The following is a 23,124-nucleotide window of genomic DNA, read 5'->3' as shown; positions in this document are numbered from 1 at the left end:
CACATCTGCTGCTTAGCTGAGAAGTGCCTTGTACGTGGTGGCCAGTCAGCTTTGGGAGGAAGAAACGTGAGAGAATGGTTTAAACTGCTCTGGGTTTATCTCCCTGCATGAACATACCACAGCCATTATTCCATGCCCAGGATATGCTTTTATCCCTTCTTAATAAAATGGTTATGCTACTGACTTGAGTAAACAAATGAATGTACTCAACCACTAAATGGACTGTAAACTCATTTTGCAAGCTTAGTTGATCCCAGTAATTTCACTGGAATTGCTGAGGGTATTTTTCACATGACAGCTGTGTCTGCCTGGATATGTTGTACCTCTCTCAAAATTACTTTCAATTTGAAGTTTACAGAGATTTTTTTAAAAATGGTATTCAGCTCATTAAGTATTAAGCCTGTTCATGCAGGAGGTAATTTTCCAGTGGTAACGACAGATTTATACAAACTTGACATCTGCTGAGAAGCAGAAGATCATGTCTGCTGTCTTACATCCCATCTGCTCTGTAATGCCTTCAAGCAGTTAATTCTCAGGCATTTTTCACTACATCTGTACACAGTGCATCATTCCCTCCTACTTTTGTTACATCTCCTGTATTATTACCGTATTATGAGCCCAGAATTTATTGGAGTTAATGATCATATGTTAAGCCAGGAAGAAGCAACTAGGAAGCATTAGGAAAATATTTGCTCAGGTATAGCCATGGGTTTAAAAGGAAACTGAGAATAACTGCTATGTCAGAGATACTTTGGATCTGGCTTTAAAGCAAGGGTTCGGAAGAGGAAGAATTTGCAATTTTAGGTTCAACTTCGACTAGATAGATGTTGAGATAGTCACACTTAGAATATCAGAGATTGCCAGAAAAGAACAACTTTGGCAGACCTGTGAAAGCAGAAGTTGATAATTTCTCTGTTTTGACAAAGTAAACATGAAAATAAGGAAAAGATTTGTTTGCACAAATTTAGTTTCAACAGGTGATGTAAACATGAGCACGGCATGAACAAGAATTCTTTCTGCTCAAAGTCATGGTTAACCTTTTACAGAAAATGCTGAGTATCAGGGTGTTGCTCTTAAGAGATGAATCAATACTCCAGGAATATCTGTGCTTAAACCTTGGACCTCCAGTTTTAAGCAGGTGAATCTATGCCAGAGTTTTCTATCTGGGTGCAAATGACCCATGGCACTTTCTTGATTTCAGCAGTTAGCAAATCCTTCAGGGCAGGAGGCAGCAATGGAAACAGCTCCCTAACCTCAGATTTCTAACTCAAAATTAGCTTGGATAAACAGCACCTGAGGATCTCTGAGCAGTGACAAGTTGTTATTCCTGAAAAGGGAGGAAGAAAGGAGTACTCTAGCAGTATAATACCACCTATCAAGAATTTAAATGCACCCCCCATGGTAGTGATGCAGACTGAGAATGTTCAGAGAAATTCCCTTTTGGATCTCAAATGAGGCGGCCAGAACGCACCTTCACGCGGTCGGTGCGGTTGTTGAACAGCCCAATGCGCCGGATGGTGTTCAGGATTGGGTCATTGCTGTCATCAATCATGTTGTGGGTGGTCACTGGAGGCAGAGAGTGTCTCTGAGCACAGAAAAGACAATCCATAAATCAGACAAACTCTTGGAAAACAATACTGTTGCCATTTCCTAAGGCTACTGGAAGACAGTGGCAGATTTTGCCATTGATGTAAATAAGCTTAATTTACCTCAAAATAAATTCATTTGTATCAACTTTAAGAAGGGCACACCATTTAATTTTGAAGATTGTTAGTCAATGGTGTATCTCCTTAGCGTTTGATTTCACGTATTTAATAAAACTGGAAAAAGCCAGGCTCAGGAACAACTCAAAGTTCACACTTAGCTCAGAATAAAAGAATTAGGAATGCATGTGACTGAAGCGATATCCATGGACTCCCCTACAGGTAACTTTGGGTCATACTCTCATTAAAAACAATCAGAGCTGATTTTAAACGTTACTGATGAGAAACGTATTTGCTGAAAACTTCTTCCCAATGTACACATATCACTATATGCCATACTCAACCCTTTTACATCATCACATTCATTATTTAGATTAGATGTTTATACAAATAACACATTTTCTGACCTGAGTTGAAAAGATGGCTCTTTTCATAATGCTTATGTCGTCTCGGTCAAGAATCTTGTTCAGGTCTGGGATTTCTCCTCTGCAGAGGAAACACACAGCCAATTTTACCAAATGATTCATTGTCCTTTTTGAAAAGAAAATGAAGAAATGGCCAACAAGGTCTGATCTGAAGTTTGCTGATATCAACATGAACCTTTCCTTACTTTTCATGGCCCTTCTTTATTTCCTATATTGTGTTCTCCCACATACTTGCTGATCTGCTGATTAGCTTTTGGAAAAAGGCTAAACAAGTCCAACCGTCTTCTGAAACTATATGACTGAATCACTAACACATTTTACTTTGTCTCTGGTGCTTTTTTTGTGGTATTGTTCACAAGGGTCCCAGGATGAGGAAAGAGATGAGAAAGTTGACTCCATGTTCCAGAAGGCTTGATTTATTATTTTATGATATATAATATATTAAAACTATTCTAAAAGAATAGAAGAAAGGATTTCATCAGAAGGCTAAGCTAAGAATAGAAAAGGAATGAATAACAAAGGCTTGTCTCTGACCGAGACAGTCTGGCCAGAAGAACTGGGATTGGCCCTTAATTGGAAACAACCAGATGAGACCAATCACAGATCCACCTGGTGCATTCTACAGCAGCAGATAAGAATTGTTTACAGTTTGTTCCTGAGGCCTCTCCGCTTCTCAGGAGGGAAAAATCCTAAGGAAAGGATTTTTCATAAAACATGTCGGTGACACTTTTTTAAACTGAAGTAGCTAGATTTTGACAGTGGATAAGCCTTTGTGTTACTTAGATATCCCTGTGTCTCTTACAAGTCTTTCCACTACAAGCTGTGGAACCTTTATTTTTTTTTCTCTGTGATTTGCCTGTTAAACTAGTATCCTGTTTATGGCCCCAAATCTTCCTACCATGCCCTCCCATGGATGTCAAAATCCCTTACACGAAGAGCAGAAGCACAGAAACAGCACAAGTAAAGCCACCTGAACATGAGACTCTGCAAGGCAGAGCAAAGTAACTTATTCACTCACTTCAGCAAGGCATTGTAAAGTTTCCTTCCAAACTTTTCTTTCACAGACTGTGCAGTGTCCCTAGGAAGATAAACAAATATACACATAAAACAGGAGAATCCAGGACAAAGACAGTGTAAAAGAGATTCCTGCTGCTGGAAATTAAACTGATATAATGATGGAACCCGGGAGGCAGAGGCAGACAGAGGTCTGGCTCTCAAAGCTCTTTTCTCCAGCCAGCATTTGTGCTGATGGATTCCTGCAGAGCTGAGGATTTAACCTGCACCTACAGATGAGTGCACTGGGAAAGCCAGGGGCAGGCTTTACTAGGGATTCCTTCTAGCCCTCTTCTGGACCAGAAGACCACGTGTCAGCTGTGAAAAAAGAGTATATATATATATACATATATATATATATATATATATATATATATATGACTCTAGGTACTGTAACAAGATCATTAATAATGGACAGAGAGAGCTCCAGCTTCCTTGACCTGGAAGAGAGATGCAAGATAGAAGAATTAAACAAATAGGGATTTTCAAAACAAGCTTCCCCCTTCACTTTCTGCCCTATTTCCCAACTGACAGACTTTTCAAAACAAGTGTTAGACTAAAAGGTAGCTTATTTTAGTTTGCAAAACAAAAAACTTCCTGAAAAGCTCAGGCCAAGTTTAAAGCCATTAATGAGGCCTGTGTCAGACAAATATTATATTTTAGCTAAGGAAGAGCTCCAGTGAATCCCTGCTCTGCATGCCAAGAGTCATTTTCATTATTCTGCCTGGGGCACAAAGTTCTGTTGTCAAAACAGCAAGTGCACTCTAAATTTGAGTAAATCTACTGTGAGTGAAGTTCCACTTGACAGAATCTTTCCTGCCTTTCTGATTTCTAATTATACTTTAGGCAAAAACGAAACTTGTTAAGTGAAATCTTAAACTTTACCAAGCTGGGAATCCACATACCTGTTTTTATGTGCTCTTTCCCTCCTCACATAGACACAAGAGAGGCTAAGTCAATTTTGCGTCAGTTGGAAAGCAACCAAATGTTAAGCCATACTGATTCAAACCCCAGCAGGATCGTTCCCACATGACTATAATTTCATAGATTGCTATGCACAATATCTAAAATTTAACCCAGATGGGATAGATTGCTTTTCCATAAGCAGAGGAAAAGAAGGATTTTATACCCCAACTTAGCCATTGCATAATAATTTCTAAGTGCTGTATTCCTTTGTAAGTGCCAACCTCATCTTTTCTTCAATTTCTGTGGCATCCTGAGAATCATTTGATATTATGATGAAATGCTGCTAGCAGTTGGGTTTATCCTGGAGTTCAGATTATGACCACCATAATGCTGCATAGAGTGATGCAGAGCATCACTGCTTTTCACAGAGAAGAACAGCTGAAAGCAGGCTTTTCCTATACAGAATCACACAGCAGTTAAAGTGAGGTGAAGGTTAATCCTGCTCCTGCTTCGCTTTTTTGTTTGAAAAGCTGAAAAATAAGTAGGGCTATGACAATTTTCCTTTTATAGCTGTAAGTTTCAAAGCTTGGTTATGGCCACTGCTTGTTAGAGTCCGTATAGAAAATTATAGACAATTGTTATCAACTGCTGATCTTCTGGATCACACAGTGCAATTTCCATATTTCTAAATAAAAGAAGATGTGTAATTAATTTCTTTTTCCCACAGAGAAGCTCCCTGTTAAAAATGAGCAGGTAGTCCTTATTTTGTGAGAGCTCTGTGGCACATCCAAAGGGAGTACCAGAAACAGCCAGAAGACATCCAGAGCACTGGATTTTCTAGAGCATTTGACTTTGTTGCTACAAAACAAGTACTACTCACTAACAGAATGACAATACAAGTTAACTAAAAATAACTGCGGACAAAAAAACTAACAAAAACACTAAACTAAAAGAAGAAATATTTGACCTTATTTCTGTTTCCTATCTCTTTCATCACTGAAATACATTCTAGTTACCCACAATCCTCAATTGTAGCAAAAAGAAGGAGCATTATTCTCCAGCTGAGACTTTTGCATGAGTCCCCACCAGACTGTACCAGGCTGGGAATGGCAATTACCAGAGCTGCTTCCGGACTGCTTGTCCTTTCAAGGTTTCCACATTGAAATTGTTGGTTTTTGCTGGCATGATGAAGAACACGATAACTGTAACATCAGTCTTGTGAACCTACATGACAAGAAATGGAGAGCAATTGAAAATAAAAAAATCTGATACAGGGTATCCCAGCCAACTTTAGGAATTAGTCACAGGAAACGCCAAACGCACTTTGGTTTTCTAGGAAGGCTCAGATCTTGCAGCTCTTGCTACAAAGGAAGTCTTGTCAAATCAGAGATCAAGACAGAGATGTCACACAGTTTCAATTTGGGCAATCAGATCTTCCTGAGCTCTCATGGTTTAAAAAAACCTGGCTTTGGCTGAACTGCAGAAAAATGAAAGTCCTACACACTTTCTCACCTGACACAAACTGTGCTGGCTCAAAGGAGTGAGTGTTTGGTTTACTAGCTGAGCTATGCCTAGGCATGATATTAGGGATCTCCTACAGCAGAGAAAGAACAACCATTTTCTACCTGAAACTCTGGCAAAGAACCTGCCAGACATGCAAAAAGCCACAAGTAACTTCTTGCCCATCTCTCCCATCCAGCTATTTCAAAGGCAGAAAGCACTAGCTGTAAATTCTGACCCTTTATTTCTAGGTGGTTTCACTTGCTAATTTCTCCTCTGCATGAACAAGGTTCAAAATACCATTCATTGCTGCATGAATGAGGTTTTACTCCTCTCAGCAACTGTTTAATGAAAAGCTAAGGGTGAACTCTCTTCAGAGCTGTAAAAACTAAATTACTTTGAATTGCCTCCATTTCAAATTTTAGACACAAAACCATTCAACAGTGTGCCTTCTCTCAGAGGGACAAGAGGGAAATGTATAGTATAAAAGAACCTATGGGAGTCATGTTCTTCTCTTCCCTCTCTTCAAAGTGGGTTCCAAGTCCATCGTGCTACAATCCCAGTGTGCATTAACAATCTCTCCCAACATCCATATTTTATTTGCAAAATTTTAGTAAGGTTCTCAAGCAGCAGAGGAAAATGTCTCTATAAAATAAAACAATTTCATGCAATTGTATGTACTTTTTAGGTTCAGGCACAATACTCAGACTTGTTTAGGAAGTACCACCATTTCCAGATTTGTAATTAGGACAGGTAGTCTACTATTCCCAGTGGAATTACCTCTTGAATTAATTACAGAGCAAGTGTTGTTAGAACAGCTAATCAGATGCCGGCATCCACACTGGAAGACTAATGCAATAAATCCAGGCTCAGCTTCTGGGAGAAGCAACAGTACATTGTTCTACAGAGCCTGGGAAAACTAGCCTGTTTCCTCTAATTTCCATCAGCCTTGTTTACCATGGATGTCATCAGGAAGAATTTCTTCCCAGAAAGGGTGATCAGGCATGGAAGGGGCTGCCCAGCGAGTTGGTGGAGTCACCCTCCCTGGAAGTGTCCGATGAACAACTGGACATGGCTCTTAGTGTCATCCTCTAATTGACAAATGGGTGATTGGCCAAAGGTTGGACTCAATGATCTTGGAAGTCTTTTGCAACCCAAAAGATTTTATGAATCTATGATATAAATCATCAGCTGCAATAAGAGATTCCTGCAATAATTGCTCAGGCAATTCTTTCCCTCTAATTGCATGAGACCTTCCACGTTACAAGGGTTCAAAGGAAACAGCCATGAAAAGGCCATTAACAGGTAGCTGATGTTGCACAGCCCTGCCAAACAGTTGATTTCTGTTGTGGAAGAAATACTTCAGCTCTGTGAGGTGATCTGTGTGAATGAAGGGATTAAGATTTTCCAGAAAATCCAGAGGCTCTAAATTGCATATTAATAGAGGGAGGTAGTAGAAAAATTGTACTTAGGGCTTTGAACATCAGTGATTCTTTCTGATGACAGAGCAGTAATATAATGTGTATCCAGATTTTCTATATCATTCAACTGTTCTGAGTACAAAGGACAGAGTCTAGGACAACAGCTAACTGATCCTTGCTAGATGGCTGAAAACCAATTAGTACTACTAGAATTTTTTCTGGGTTTTATTTTCAATATATTCGTCTTTGGGACACAACTGGACACATTTTCAATGCCCTCATTGTAGGTGGTAAGGGCTCTGCTCTGTGATTTTTAACAAGGCCTTGCTCTTATCTTCACTGAAGTACTCCATAAAGGCATTTAGTAACATTGCACTGATTTTGTAGTGGAGGAAACAGAACCATAGAGAACTGAGAGGCTTCCCATTTCTTCGCACCACACAGCTCTGTGAATTTTAATGCAACATTCCCATCCAATGGGGTAGCAGAGATTTAAAAGATCATAAAGAGGTCCTAACAAATTAAGCAATTTGCTTAAAAGGATGTTTTTAAAATGCAGCTTTAAAGGCTTCCTTTTATTTCCATTACAATGTGTAAGCCATCAGGGTAAACTCTAGAATACTGTTTTCATTACTTCTCTCTAAAATCCAGGGAGGCAACCACGGATTAACTTCTTGAACTATGTAAACAATTATTTTCAATTATACACTCAATCTATCAATCAAAACTGTGTTAAATCATCATAAATTCTGATGGTTCAGGAGGAGAGCCCTATGAAAACTGTGAATATCCCATAATTACTTTCCTATAAACCAGAGTATTGAAAGGGAATTCTTGTAGGGGTCTTCCACAGTATGGTGAGTTTGAGCATAAGTTCTATGCTTTCAACAGCTGTGTGAGCTTTCTTACCCTCAGCAAAAAGTTTAATCTTGATAAGGCTTCTAGAAACATATCAGCTCCTTTGTTGGAAAACTCATATCTCCCAGCAATGAAGAAAAACAAGGTCTTGTCAAGATCGAAGTCAAGGTGGCTGAAAGCAAGAAAACAGACAAGAGCAAAGTATTTATCGAGATACAATCAAATAAAACACACAACAACTTCCTGTTCTGGAGGAACTTACTATCCCCAGAGAAAAATGAAAGTGAGGCTTTTCTGCTGTGCTTTAAATTGACTACCTTAATCTGACAAACTGCATCTTGGGTAAATAACAAACAGATCCATATATGCTGTCTGAAATCACAATCTGTGAAGTACAGTCAGATTTGGTGTCTAAAATTCCCTTAGTTTCTGACTGAGAAATCCCAGACAGACATTTGAATAAGGTGGTTTCTACATTTCCACTCCTCTATGAAGTACTTGTAAGTCCTCCTGCTTTGGTTCTTGCTTTAAATGGTGTTGGACAAGCATTGCTAATTTTTGAAAAGTAAAAGCATACCCATAGAAATGACCTCGAATGAACTCTTGGATCCTAGCCTTGTACATGGAATGCAAATTCTGAAATTCATGCATTGCTGAAAATTTCTTAATGTTCAAGCCATTTGGGGTGACAACATCTGGAAAAGCAGAGAAAAGGCAGAGGTAGACATCTTCAGAGTCAGAGAAATCTTTAAGGAAAGAACCAATGTGTCTCTCAGGTTTATCTGAACAGGTTATGTCTTTATGTTACTCAGGGGGACGGAACAGCACTGCCTCCACAAAGCTCTTGCACGTGGCTCTGCACTGTCTGCAGCATGAAAGCAGCATTCACCTGTCCTCAGCACTGGGTAGACTCTGCCCTCTTGTCCTGTCAAGACTCCAGTAATGTCTCCATTGAGCCATACATTTGTTGTGCAACTTGCCCTTTGCCTCTCTTTCCTTGATATCACTGTTGCCTGCTCAATCACTACAGATTAAGAGCCCTTGGAAGCAGAAATTGTGCTATGCCCTTGTTTAGTGCATGGCACAACACATATCCATTCTATCAAATCTTCTGAGGATTTATCAAAAAAAGGAGCATATAAGAAACATTTATAAAATAGCCTCTTTCCAGTAATCAGTTGCATTTCCCCTAAAAACATCCATGGAATAGTACACTTTACATTTTTACTGCTGCTCTCCTCCAAGATTCTAAAGGATCTTACAATTAAAATTTGTCCATTTCCAGCATTTTAAAGGTAGAGTTTTGTCACTGACGTATTTTCTGAAAAATACCTTTGCTAGGATTTTTCTCCTGAGAAGCTGAGAGGCCTTAGAAACAAAATGTAATCCATAATTATCTGCTGCTGTGGAATCTGGCAGGTGCATCTTTGATTGGTCTCCTGTGAATTGTTTCTACTTGATGACCAATCACAGGTCCAGCTGTGTCAGGACTCTGGTCAGGCATAAGATTTTATTATCATTCCTTTCTTTGTTAGCCTTCTGATGTCTCCTTTCTCTTTCTTTAGCCTAGTTTTAGTATATAATTTTCTTTTAATATAATATATATCATAAAATAATAAATCAGCCTTCTGAAACATGGAGTCAAGATTCTCATCTCTTCCCTCGTCCTGGGGACCCACAAACACCACCACAGAGTTTCAGGATATACACAGAGGACTGGTGCTGAAATTCAGTCACTCCTAGCCTTCCTGGTAGATCACAGCGGCTATTCAAAGGCTTGCCCTAAATCCAGCCCAAGTAAATGGAAAGAAGGCCATTTTCTGTCCTTTGAGCTGGGCTATGAATAGAAATGAAAGGGAAGGCCAGTTCCTCAGCAGATGTATTTCATGGCAACACAACTGACTGAAACAGACTTACACTACTTTATGATACTTGCCTGTCATTATGCAAATGGCACAGCCATTTTTGATTATTTCATTGAAAATTACAGTCTTCTTCAGCAATGTATGTTTCCCTGCCATGTAAGTGATCTCTGGTTAAACTTTCACCTGTAAAATGTCCTGAAACCCTCTAGGTTAAACTACAACAGATAAAAATATAACCTTTAGTAGTAACCATGAAATAGCAAAAGTCTTGATGGATCTGTTTCTGGAATACCAGTTTTGAAACTAAAGACCAGGAAATCTCTACTTGTTAGGTACTTAAGATTTGGTTTTCAATGACCAAACAGTCTTGGTGGACATGAGAAAACTTGTGCTTTTATCTTCTGCCTAGCACTTAAGAATTCTCTGAACAAAGACCTCTGTGGGGGAGGTAACAGAGCAGAACCATCCTCCACAGCATTTACCAACACCACACCTTCTCCTTTCTCTGACCTATTTCTTGTTCTGTGTGGGAGAACTGGCTCATGCAGGACAGAGCTTTGAGACTCCAACCATCTCAAAGACTTCCCCAGGTATTTCTGGCCAGCTTCCTTCCACACTCACATTCATTTATCAGGGAGTTTTGGAGAGTCTCACCCACCAGCAGCAGCCTGTGTATAACTTTGGTTTAACTGCAGCTTCATTTATCCTTTCATGAGGACTGAGTTCAATCCATCTCTTGTTTAAGGCTTTGAGACGCATGACAGACATGGTGGCTCAAAGAACCCAGTTCACTATTTCTGCTCAACACACAGGAATATTTTGAACATGTGTGAGGAATGAAGTGATGAAAGAGAGCTTGGTCCCTATGCTGGGTGGTTTTTTTTTTTTTTGGTTTGTTTGCTTTTGTTGCTGTTCTTGTTGTTTAATGAAATAACAATATTTTTGCTTGAAAAATTGTCCCAAATAGGTCAAATCAGAATGTTATGACTTCTGTATTTATAGGAAAGAAACTGGCATTGATTTAAGTAATAGTAGCATAGAATTAAGTTTTCTCTTGATAGATCACTAACATTTAGAGTTGACTTGTACTTTTTTTCAGGGTTTCCATCTATGATTTTGATCAATACATACAGATAGGAAGCCTAGATCTAGAACTCAATTGATACCTGAACCTCTTGGGATTCAAAGTCTTCTCTACTGCTAATGAGAAATATGTTCCATATCTGAGTGAAAACATTAGAAATTCCCTAACACCAGTTTTCAAATCACAAGAATGTAACTTATGATCACTGACAAAGTCTTGCTGAACATGTCAAAGATACTCAAGCTTTTGACAAATATGGTTTGATAAGCTGTTGATCACATAGCAACTGCAGCAAGTGGGATCAGCATAATGCAAGCAGTCATTCTGCCAGGTTTAGATTGGCAGATTGGCCTTTGTCCTGCTGCAAAAGTTCTCTATGCAATCAGGTTTATTACATTTTAAAGGGACTTCTCCAGGTGATGAGATTTATAGTTTAAATTATAATCCAAGTTTGATGTTAAAGAGAAGTAGCAGAGACAACTCAATTTAGCACATTTCTGAGTTATTTTTAGCTAAAAATTTGTTTGAAAATTTTTTGTGTAAATAAGTGCAAATAAAATTTAATTGTACCAATTCAGCATCCTCCTTTTAAAGGTTTATTTTTAAAGTAGATGGAGAAATGCACACATGCTTTCAGTCTTCATGTTCCTTTGCAGAATTCAAGATCAATGACCTACAGAAGGATTGATGGGCATTCCAAAAAACCAATGTCTATGCAGATTTCACAACTTCAGAGAGAATAAATAGTGTGAGAATAGGTTCCTGCACAGTTTATTTGTGGTCTTGGATTCAGAGAAACTATTAAAGTACTTATTCCCATCAGAACATACTTTCCACTCAGAATTGTCTCTTAGGATTTGGGGTGACAATTTCTACTGAATTTCTTTCTGGCTATGTCAATATGAAGCATGACATGTGTCAGTAGCTTTTTAACCCAAACATTAAGTATATTTACTTGGTTTCTTCAAAGTTGCAAGAATAATCACAAAAAGCTCAGGCCTGTGAATCTCTGTGCATGGAATTCTCTTCAGCTTCAACTGATGTTTTATCTGTGAGCAGTCTGGAGATTTTCTTCCCCAAATTAAGCTGGATTCAGAATCATTTCAGTCTCCTAAAATCCTGAAACACAGACTATGATTTTCAATTGTAGCTGTGGTGGGGAGAAACATCATGCCTATATAAAAAAAGCTTTATAAGTCTGATTTTCAGAGTGCTCTGCATTTTGTAAAAATCAAGACCTTTCAGGGATCTCCCAGTTTAAATGACTGAACTTCAGCAACTTTTAAGACATGGCTTTTGTGTTTAAAATAAAATGAAAAGGTAATCTAAGTCCACCATCCTACTGACAGCTAGTCAGGAATGAGCAACGGATTCCATGAACAGCTCTTTTGTTCAGGCTCAGGAACCACAATGTGGCTTGAAGCATTGAAGTTTACCAGGATAACAATCCCAAATTATAATCAGCACTGCAAATCAACCAGTAACTCTACAAAGAGTAAGCAAAGAATCACCCAAACAAACAAACAAAAAACCTCCCAATCAAAAACCAAAAGTAAAACAAAAAACCAAGCTCAAACAAAAAGAATAATTTGAGCACTGTGTTATTTAAAATTACCAAGATACCAACACACCTGCTAAATAGTCTCCAAAACTGTTGTGCAGTTTTCCCCTCATACTTCCTACCTGCAGATGGAGTATTGGGTTTTATCCCTATAAAGCACTGAGATGATTTAAAGAGAAATTTGATGACACATCAAACCGGGATCATGTCCTTACTCAAAATCCATGCATGGAACAGGACAAGGTTGCTAAGCTTCATATTTTATGAGACTAATATTAGGGGGAAAACCAGACAGATTATTGGGCACAGAACTATTTTTCAAACTCTACTTGTTGGCCTAATAGAAAATATTTTATCTATATGAAGCTTATCATGGTTCAGTTCTAAAAGCATGGAAACCCTGCCATAGATAAAATTCTTGAGGCTGAGGAGTCCTGACAAAAAAAAGCCTAACACCCATGGAGAATTGGTTAATCCCTGTAGCTCAGCCAGACACACCTGTGCATGTGTTCTTTCTCTTCATGTTTGCATACCTGCCTCTATTATGTTCATTTCAGTCTAAGGAAATGTGGGCATTCTGAGGAAATAACAGTAAAAAAAATTCCAGGTCTTACCAGGGCTTTTTTTAAGCATATGTTCTGCTTCTGTAGCTGTGATCTGGGAGACTGTGGTGAACACATGGGCACAATGCACAGACGCCCGTTCCATGCAGTATCGATGGTAAATCTGCCTCTCTCCAGCCTCCTTGTCAATGTCAAACTGTTAAATAACAAAACCAATAAAAAAGACACCTGTGTGACATGACCATCAAACTGTCTCCCTCAGGGAAGGTTTCTCTAGGCTCCTTTTCCCCAGGGAATGAGAACCACGTGATTATGCTGCTGTTTTGTCATTCTGGCATTTGAACTATTTTATCAACTTCAAGGAGTTTGAAAGAGCAAGAGAGCTGTCAGATCCTGCTTGTTCCTCAAAGAATGGCAGCTCTGCCATGGAAGGAAATCTAGATTAATGATCCTATTAAAGGTAAGGATCTGTGCAATTTAGCCTGCTAGCTAGCAATGTATCATGTTGCAGCTTCCATGAGCTTGTTGGAAAACTTGGGAGAGCAGGGAGGTTGCTGGTAGCTGAAGGGAAGAGAAGAAAAAAGGAATGGATATGAGGACAGAACCTGGGGAATTAGCAGAATGGCAGGAATCACAGGCAGGCGAGAGAGAAGTGGAGAGGCAGCATATAAAAGACTCAGTCACAATTCCCAAGAGAAAAAAGAAAACAGAAAATGAGATATTTTCTGTCACACAGAGATATTCTTCCTACAACTCTGCCACTGTTACTTGCTGCTTCTTATATTTCAGTTTGAACTCCCTTAATTTTTAGAGGCAGATGCAAGTTAAACTGCTAGATAAGACATTCCAAACACCCAAGTATTCCTAAAGCATCTTTAAATCTTGCAGCTACCCTTTTTTTAACTGAGCTTATATTATCCTGATGCAATGAAACTGCACAATTCTCTTGAGTCCAAACTTAAAGGTTCAAATGCTCACTAACAGTGTCCACTGCAAAATCGCTACAAGATAGTCTAAAAAAGGTGTCAGTGCTTTCAATTAAATCACAATCCTCTTAGTCTTCCATGATGTTTCACTTCTGGAAACAGAAATCTTGAGTTCCCAAGGTCAATAGCATGGGCACCCAATGGCCTGTGTGAGTTTCATGGAGGGTGACAATGACTCTCAGTGAGCTCTGTCGTGATCACTGCCTAATGCTGGCTGCACAGCCTGATTTTGATTGCATTTGACTGTGTACCTTCACTGACCATAATAGATTTAACCCCTATCACAGGCAGGGCAGACAGCACTTTCTATAGTTAGGCCTGTGTGACCCCTGCCATGGCCAGCTGCTTTTAGCACTTCAGAACTTGGACAGAAGTAAAGATGTTTAGACTGTGACCTGTCCTGCAAAGCTTAATACTGGTACAGAATATACTGTGAGAAAGTTGATGCAATGTGAACCATTTCAGGGATCTACAGTGAAGCAAAAACCTTCTTATTTTCACTTAGATAGGTGTGGACAAATATGTAGATATAGATATTTTATAACTGCTTTGCTGAGAAAGTTAATTGCTTTTATCTGCTTTAATTCTGCATCAGTGCTACAATACTAGTGGCAAAGTGGCTTCCACTGTGTTAGTTGAAAGTGCCAATCTAACCACCCTAGTGTGGCCAAAAAAAAAAAAAAAAAAGCACTCTTGAAAAGTCTCAGCTGAAAACTTCCAAAGAAACTAGATGCTTTATTCTGGTATTGATGATCCTCTACATCAAAAGCTTTTCTACATTTGCCAAATACAATTTACCACAAAATCTGCTAAATATTATGATACCATTTCTCAGTTGTAGCCTCATATATTGTCCTTTCTGCATTCCCCATGAGAATATTAGAGCATGCAATACAAAGGATATTTTTTCCAGAACATTCATCTCATTTGCCACACAAATCAAGTAGTAGAAAGAACACAAAGAGAAAAATGAAGGGGAATTCATTTGGCTCCTTATAGTGCCACAGGTCTCAGCATCATCCTTGGCTTACACTAAACTGAATCACAAGCATCTCTTAACTGCATATTTGATTGTCTAAACATTCTGTGCAAAAAAGATACAAAATGGGACAGTTTTTTAGCATGCTAGACAAACACATGAATGGGATGGGCACAACTACAGTCAGAATTATGTAAGCATTTTCAAACACATCTGTCTTTCTATTAAAAATACTTTTGAAATTGCTAGCAAACAAATTGCTGGTCAAACTTAAAAGGCCTTTTGTTCTCTTTTCCCTTTCTAAGCAATAATGGGTTTTAATTACAAAACGTGATTAAAAATTAAATTTGGGACATGCTCACCAACTGTTGATAAAGACTCCCTGTAACACTGCTGGGACAAAGCTTTAGAAAAAGATTGTTATGCACTATGACTTATTTCTAGTTAACTTTTATTTCTTTGGTTTTATGAAAAGACTTTACATATTTAACACATATCAGTACTTATTTCTTCATTGCTATTCATTTTCTCATCGTTTATAAACAGGAAATATTTTATTTTGTGTATGCTTGTGGGGTTTTTGGCATGTTTTTGCAAAGGTACACAATTCCACATCTATTAGGAAGCACAAACAGAGGTCATGGGGTTCTCACATTTCATTTGCTCTCATTCTCCAGCAGCTTCCAGCACCAATCAGTAAAGCAAGACCTTGACTTTTGACCTCAGGGTGGAGTAAGGACTGTGCACTTCTGAGCAGGCTAGACAAGCGACTTCAGAAAAGAGCCTTAGCCAAGTTGAAGGGCAGGTTAAATGAAAATTAATTGATGAGACAGTGCAGGTGACAAATTTAACCCACCTAGTCCTGTGCAAAGCTGAGCCTGCTCTGACAGTCTCCAGAATTAGAGGCACTGTGGGGCATGGGACAATATGCTGAAACCAGCAGGACACCAGGGCAGCTCCTCACCCCCAACCCAATGTTCCTGCTCAACACTGAGCCCTGCTCTCTGTCCAGCCCAGCTCAGGCACCTGTGAACTCTGCTCCATATCCTTCGGGTTCAGCCAGAGCAAAGCGAGATTCCCGACAACTGTGTCACGCCTGCTTTTGTTTGTTTGCTGCTATCAGCAAATGAGAACACTAGCTAAGCCACAGATCACAGCTGCATCAAGAGAAAGAAAAAAACTAAGTCAGATGAACTGTTTACAGAATCCTTTAGGGTAGAAGAGGCTCTAAAGGTCCTTTAGTCCAACCATTTCAGTGATATTTAAAGGCCAACAGCTTCAATATCCACTTCCCTGCAAATTTATTGGTGGATCCTCTCCTTCCCTGACTGGTAGAAACCAAGGAGATTATTAGAATTTACAAGATGGCAAGGATTAGAAGGGAAAATTACTCCTTTATAAGGCCAATCTAATTTCAAAACAAAAGAAGATGTTCCACAGGTGCAATGCCTTGGAGTAAAATATGCATTTGCTGCAGTGCAATTCTGAAGGAAAATTTTGGTTCATTTCTGTGGATTCTTTTGTTCATTTTCTATGGATCCACATAATGAGCAGAACATCTTATGGATCTCTTAAAATTCAACATGTTAGGGGGCACAGCAGGTAATCACTGAGCCTCCCAGCATGACATTCTGAACTTTGAGTGAAAAAGAAGAGACTATTAAGAAGTTATTTTTCTTCTGGAAACAGTCACTGAAGTAGTAAATCCAAATCAGCCATTCCTACTTCAAAATTATAAAGATGAATTGCAAAGTATTTCCAAAACACAAAAATCATTTGAGTGGAAAAGGAAGAAGGACTATGTTAGCCATCTAAATTCTTGCCTGAAAGAAAGACAAATCATTTGTCACAGTCTACAAAGAATCTCTAGATACTGATATTAGGCTATGCTCTCCTAATGAAAAAAAAGGATGGTGAAAACCAACAGAAGTTAAACCAATACAAATTCAAACTGGAATTAATATATATAATTTTCCTAAATAAAACATTAAGATACCTTTGCAGAAATAATATACAGACTCACTATTTAATACCCTCACCCTTTAAACCTTACCTCAAGAGTGGATAATATCACTGTAAATATTTTGTAATTCAAATAAAAGGTACAGGTTTGATGCCTCAGGATTTTAAATGGAGAACGAAATAATCTTTCTTGGTACACTCAAATTCAAAGTGATTCTGCAGGACCAAGGAACAATCAGAGACTGGTTTGAAGTTCAAATTCCTAAGTGACTAAAAGGTAGAATGGAAACATTTTTCCTTCCAGCTTAATCTCACCGGCTGCTGTTGTCTGAATTAGGTAAGAACAACGCCCTTAAAATCCAGTTTATATCAAATTTACGTCCTGCTGACTGTTGCCTTGTGTAAAGAGAACTTTCATTCTGGTACAGCTCTGCCAGGCCAAAAGAACATGAAATTTAAACTTCCTGGCTTAAATCAGATTTCCATCAGCTGCTCTGCTGACAAAGTTGATTAGCTTTGTGTAACAGTGAGCTTGGTGACAAACTGGACAGTACAGCACTAAGTGGAGTGAGACATTGTCAGCAAAAAAAGCTCTTGACTATTCATTTTCATTGGGATTTTTAGTACTTTTCCTTTTAGACTTCTTAGGACAGGATTTTCCACCACTTTGCAAACAGGATTCAGCTGCACCTGCATGAGGTGAAGGAAAATGTTCCAAGGTCTAAATAGAAGTATTACACATCAGCAGGGCAATCTAAGGAAAAAGGAAGTGAAGATTATGATCTTTTTTTCTTCCCCCTTTCCCATTAAACTCAAAGTATTTTTTTAGTAAGAAGCATCAGAAGCTGAAGCACACTAACTTCTCCATGATACCAGGCCAGTGGTCCCAAAAATAATTTCAGATTATGACCTCTCAGATGAAATTCCAGGTTAAATAATTTTCCAAAATGAGCTGTCTATTCACTTTGGAACTTGTTTGGATCATTGGTGTCTCAGTCAATTTATGAAAGGTGCTGGTTTATTTAGAACTCTAGAGGCATGAAAGGATACAAAAAAAATCCCCACACCAAACAAAAAAACTAAATCAGTCCCCTCAAACAATGGGGAAAACAATAACAGAGAGAAAGGCTCCGCAGACTCAGAGATTTTTCTCACAGAAATTCCTGTGTTTTAGCAATTTTGGTTCCGTTTATCTTGGCAACAAACATAATCTCACACACCAATGTAAAAGCTGCTCTGGACATGGAAACAACGAGACAATGCCCCATTGGCTGGACTATTTCGATAAACAAAAGTTCTTAAACTTCTATTGGGAATTAAACTCATAAAAAACTCTGCTTGGTATTGAAACTAGGAAGTGTTGAGTTTGGAAGAGTTCAAAACAATAACCCATAGGTTTAGTGAGCAGTCCCTGGACCAGTCATCTACCTAGGGTTCTCCAAATAATTAAAAGTAAATAAAAATAAAGACACTGTCAGTTATTGTACATGTCACCCCATTTTGTTCTTTTGGTTTTCCCTCCCTTCCTTTCTCCAGGATAAGAGTGAATTAAATGTGAATCTAGGTACTAAGATGTGCACTAAATAGTAACACAGCAGTGTTACTTCTGGTGGCCACTGTGCTCCTGAGCACCTGCTAAGAGTTTAACACCCAGCTTCTCACTGGAGCAGAGGCAGATAAATTCCAGCCAGCCCAGATGAACTGAGTTAAAACTGTAAGGATATAAGAATTGTATAAGCTCAAACCTTAACCACAGAATCATTAAGGTTGGAAAGACCTCTAAGATCACTGAGTCCAACCTTTGACCAGCCAATGCTTGTCAATTAAAGCACCGCCCTGAGTGCCATGTCCAGTTGCTAAGCTGTAATGCTGCCTAAGAACCAGGATCCCATCTCTGACTGAGGCAAAGAGCAGATGGCTCAGGAAGAGGTCAGGACTCACACAACATTACAGTTTTACATCCGTAGAGCACCCTCCTATCTTCCAGCCATCCACAGCTTTCCTCTTCTAGACTGACTGGGTTTGCAGCCCTCCAGAAAATGTCCTCCTACAGATTACAGGCTGACATGTGCCCTCAGCTCTTGGAACAGGGAGTTTTGGTAGCCCACAGCTCAGGACTCTACTGATCTTGTATCTTCTAGCCCTGCTTATCTATGGGGATGGTCTGACAGTGCAGTGGGAGAGTCCTGCACTGTGTGGGCAGTGCGGAACTGTCTACCAGGCATCCTAACTCAGCATTTTGTAGACTGTGTTGAGGGCTCGAAACAAAGACATGAGGTTTCCTCTTTTCTCTGTATGAGCTGTACATGCCTGACTGTGTCAGGCACAGTAAGGCCACGCACTTTCATTCTGTGCTGCAGCCACCACTCTTCTGTGACATCTGGCACAGCACATCCTGTCAGCTGCATCCTTCCCCCATCTCAGCTGCTGCCTGGTGGGAACTGTGTTCCAGCTGTGAAACACTGGTCAAAAGTGAGAACTTAATCACACTTCAAAGGAAAACATTTATGCAATAGCACTGAAACAGGAAACCCAGCTATTTTTGGGGTGGGAGGGGGTGAAATGCTCTAAAAAAAATATTGCTTCCTCCAAAGATTAAACATTAGGAAGCCCTAAAGAATCTTTTTCACTAAGAAAATTGCTTGCTTGACCTAAATAGTTTGCTGCTAGAAGGCAACAACAAGAATATATCTGAAGATCTAGTTGTTATTTAATTACGGTATTTGAGATCAAGCTCTTGTGTCTCAACTGACTTTTGGGCCAAGGTGACCTTTTCACAGCCAAAGAAGACCCCACTAAGATAGTTAACTTTTCCAGGAAGAGTTTTAGCATCCTATAGAAATATTAAACAATGATATAACAGCTTGACATAATTTCCTCTATTAGTACCTTTAAATGTCAACCCACAGAGGGCATTATGGCCTAAAATCCACAATTTCCTTCCCTTAAATACTATTTACAGCCATTTAGAATAATATTTGAAAATGATACTTATGTTTCATTCCACATATTCTTAGAATAAAATCTGGATAGACATTTCTGTAATTGTGACATAGCTGATGGTTACCAAAGGGATTTGTGAGGCTTTGCAGGATGGACAGTGCTTTCACACAAAGATATTTATGTCATGTGTGGACAGAAAAAAACTATATTAAAACTGTGGCTAGTTTATAAATATATTAAAGTCTGCAGGTTTCGTCAGATGTGAGATCATTAGAGCACCTTTTGAGTATACAGACAAGGGTGAGGCCCCCAAAAGGATTCATGAAGAGGAAAAAACCCAGTTGCTTCGAGAAAAAAAGACTACTTTCCAGACTGCCTGCAGCTCTCCCAGTTAACCAGAATCAACACAAACCATTCTATATTATACACACAGAGAGACTATGAGTGAGCAGGAGTGTCTGGGCTCCTACAGAGCAGGACTCTGATGTTCACGCTGCCTTATTAATGCACCCAACAACCGTAACTAATTTAGGAGTCTAGGAGAGATGATTTACAGGGGCCTGGAGTGATAGGACAAGGGGAAATGGCTTCAGAATGACAGAGTGCAGGTTTAGATTGGATATAAAGAAGAAATTCTTCCCTGTGAGGGTGGTGTGACTCTGGCACAGATTGCCCAGAGAAGCTGTGGCTGCCCCTGGATCCCTGGCAGTGTCCAAGGCCAGGCTAGATGGGGTTGGAGCAACATGGGATAGTGGAAGGTGTCCCTGTCCATAGCAGGGGTCAAAATGAGATGATGTTTACCAAAAAAACCCAAACCACTCCATGATTCCATGATTCTCTGTTTCTGAGTCAGGCCAGCAACATCCAACTGAAAATTACCAACTATGTAATTTCCTTCACTGGTTTTAGCCAAAGTGCATGAACAATGTGTTTTTTTAATGTACCTCTATCTTCACTAAGTATTGGAAAGGAAAAATCTCTTGAATTCAGGTTTGTCTGTGACCATATGAGAAATCCCAGATCAAGCAAAGTACCCCAATGAGGGCAATGGAAAAAACATTTGGATCCTTGAAACATTGGCTTGTGTTATGCTTTCAGGGGAAAGAGAACAGTGAAAATCAAAATCAATAGACAGTTTACACACATTCCAAGAAACACATATGAGTCTTTTGAAGTCAGAAAGTACATACTACATTTGCCAGTTACAAATTAGGCCTAACCTGAAATGCTTGAAATTAGGACTCACTGTGGTTTGTAAAAATTAAGAAGCAGGCTGGGGGAAAAAACCTCAAAGCAGCCATGATCCACTGCAATTCTGGGGTATTTTTCACAAGAGGAGGGCTATTGGTTTGGTTTTTTTTTTACTGTGTTACATTAAGAAAAAGTGTTGTGAGACTGCACCCGAAGGGTCAGATGTTAGCTAGAGCTGAATAGGTTTTACTAGTTTCCACTGAGCTTTCAGACCTGTCAGATGAGACAAAGGCACTCATGCCTAGACACTTCATGATCTTACAAATACCATTTCTCATGCTCTGGAATCAACAAACAGCTATGGGTCAGTAATAAGCAATAACACAAGACAGAAAATACAATAAATAGTGTAACACTGTAAACAGACGGGGATCCAGGACATGATTAGCTAAAAAAAAAAAAAAAAACAGAGAAGAATGAGTAAAATGTCTCTTACCTGGTCCAGATTGTTGTAAAAGTCAATACTGGCTGCACACAAGTATCTCCCAAGCAAAGTTGCATGGGTAGTAAAAATTGTGGCGACGGGAAGTTTCTGTGATCGAGACAGGATTAAACCCACTCCTGCCTGCCACTCGTGGAAGTGGGCAATTATATTGGGCTTGTCATCAAACTGACAGGAAAGCTGAAAATAGAAAGAAATACATGAAACATACATTATCCTGTCTATCATCCCAGCCCCAGAGAACTTTTTATTTTTTTGGTGAAGCCTTTTGTATGCTTGCTTTCCTTCTTGTGAGGCAACAGTACAATTTGAAGAGGACATGTGCCTTGATTTCCATCGGTCCTAATCCTTAGCCCAAAAAACATGTGCCTCTCTAGTGCCTCAGACCAGACCCCTTTCTAGAGTTTCAGAGGGCTCTGTCAAGCACAGTCACTCAGACTCCATGCTGGGCAGCCCCACTGCCCTTCTTCTTGAAAAATATAGTTGAATGACCACTAAACATTTAAGTTTTAAATACAAATTTGATTAACATTGAGATCAACTTCCTAAAAATCTTGGTTTTCAAACTGGAGAATAGGAACCACATCCCAAGGTGGTTTTGGTCTGCAAATCTCTAGATTTAAAAACTGTACCTCTTTCAAAAACCAGGCTGTTAATGATCCAAAAATCACAGCATCGTTGGCTTCTCGGTCATGAAAAGGGATCCCTATGTTGCTGACTTCCCAAAATTCACCTTTCCACTTGTCCAGGTTCCAAGCTGCTGATCCTATATCAAACAGTAAGACATAAGGGCTGCCCTCTATCAGCCATCTTCCAAAAAAGACCTATGGAAAAGAGCCAAGGGTAGGAAGGATGGAAAGAAGAGGTTAAAGTGAATGTAAAGGCCAGTTAGCACAACAATCTTCATCCATCAAGTCTGAAGTATTTCACACAAAGAATGTGCATTCACAGTCCTACAACCCAGGACTTGCAGTTTTCTTTGCAAAATACATGGAGTAATACTGAAGCAAAGGAAACTATAACCTTTAGGAACATTTTATTTTTAAGTCTTTCATTTTAGATTTTCATTGCAAAAGTAACTTCTTTTCCATGAAAGAAAAGAAAAGGTTAAGAAGACTGCACTTGCTTGAATAATGAGGTCTTATTGAAGTATCTGTGTCAGTTCTATTCTCATTTTAAAATTATTATTTTCTTTCACTCAGATATGTCTCCAGTCTTTTGCTATCTATCCTAGACTGCTGGGGAGAAGTTTTGTAGGACTGATCCTTGGTGCCTGTATCTATCATGACATTTCTTTCTTCTTTCCAAGCAGCACAGAGGGGAAGGATTCCAATTCCATTTGGAAGAGTGGAAGGATCAGTCACAAGTGGAAGATCAATCGATCTCAACACCTAAAATCACATCAGGCTAAAAATGCAGCTTTCCTGCTTTGTCTCCATTGGTACAACTAAACATTTCTAAGAGTATTCACAACTTCACTGCCTGCACTGGCCTGCCCAACCCAGCTGGGCCCACACTACAGTCTGCAAAGTCAAATAATTTCACATTAAATCTGCCATCAAAACGACTGGGACCTCAGGGGTTGAACCCAGCCCTGATGCTGCAATGAGCTGAAGAGAAGT

At 39.2% G+C, this 23,124-nt stretch overlaps 1 protein-coding gene across 3 annotated transcripts in view; it reads right to left on the bottom strand.

Annotated features, from left to right (window-relative positions):
* GYS2 (glycogen synthase 2) overlaps positions 1-23,124 on the bottom strand; it is a 41,789-nt gene that overhangs the window by 8,101 nt on the left and 10,564 nt on the right. For all 3 annotated transcript variants that reach the window (XM_050969938.1, XM_050969939.1, XM_050969940.1), the window contains 9 exons: positions 22,135-22,326; positions 21,497-21,682; positions 12,991-13,135; positions 8,444-8,561; positions 7,918-8,038; positions 5,205-5,311; positions 3,147-3,206; positions 2,111-2,189; positions 1,472-1,585 (listed from right to left, as the gene is read on the bottom strand). In XM_050969938.1, coding sequence (XP_050825895.1) covers positions 1,472-1,585; positions 2,111-2,189; positions 3,147-3,206; positions 5,205-5,311; positions 7,918-8,038; positions 8,444-8,561; positions 12,991-13,135; positions 21,497-21,682; positions 22,135-22,326 — 1,122 coding nt within the window. The remainder of the gene's footprint in view (positions 1-1,471; positions 1,586-2,110; positions 2,190-3,146; positions 3,207-5,204; positions 5,312-7,917; positions 8,039-8,443; positions 8,562-12,990; positions 13,136-21,496; positions 21,683-22,134; positions 22,327-23,124) is intronic.

This window comes from Serinus canaria, chromosome 1A, assembly GCF_022539315.1.
Source record: "Serinus canaria isolate serCan28SL12 chromosome 1A, serCan2020, whole genome shotgun sequence".
In the NCBI taxonomy this organism is placed as follows: Eukaryota; Metazoa; Chordata; class Aves; order Passeriformes; family Fringillidae; genus Serinus; species Serinus canaria.
The sequence above is the reverse complement of the archived record's forward strand: the minus strand, read 5'-3'. Positions and strand labels throughout refer to the sequence as shown.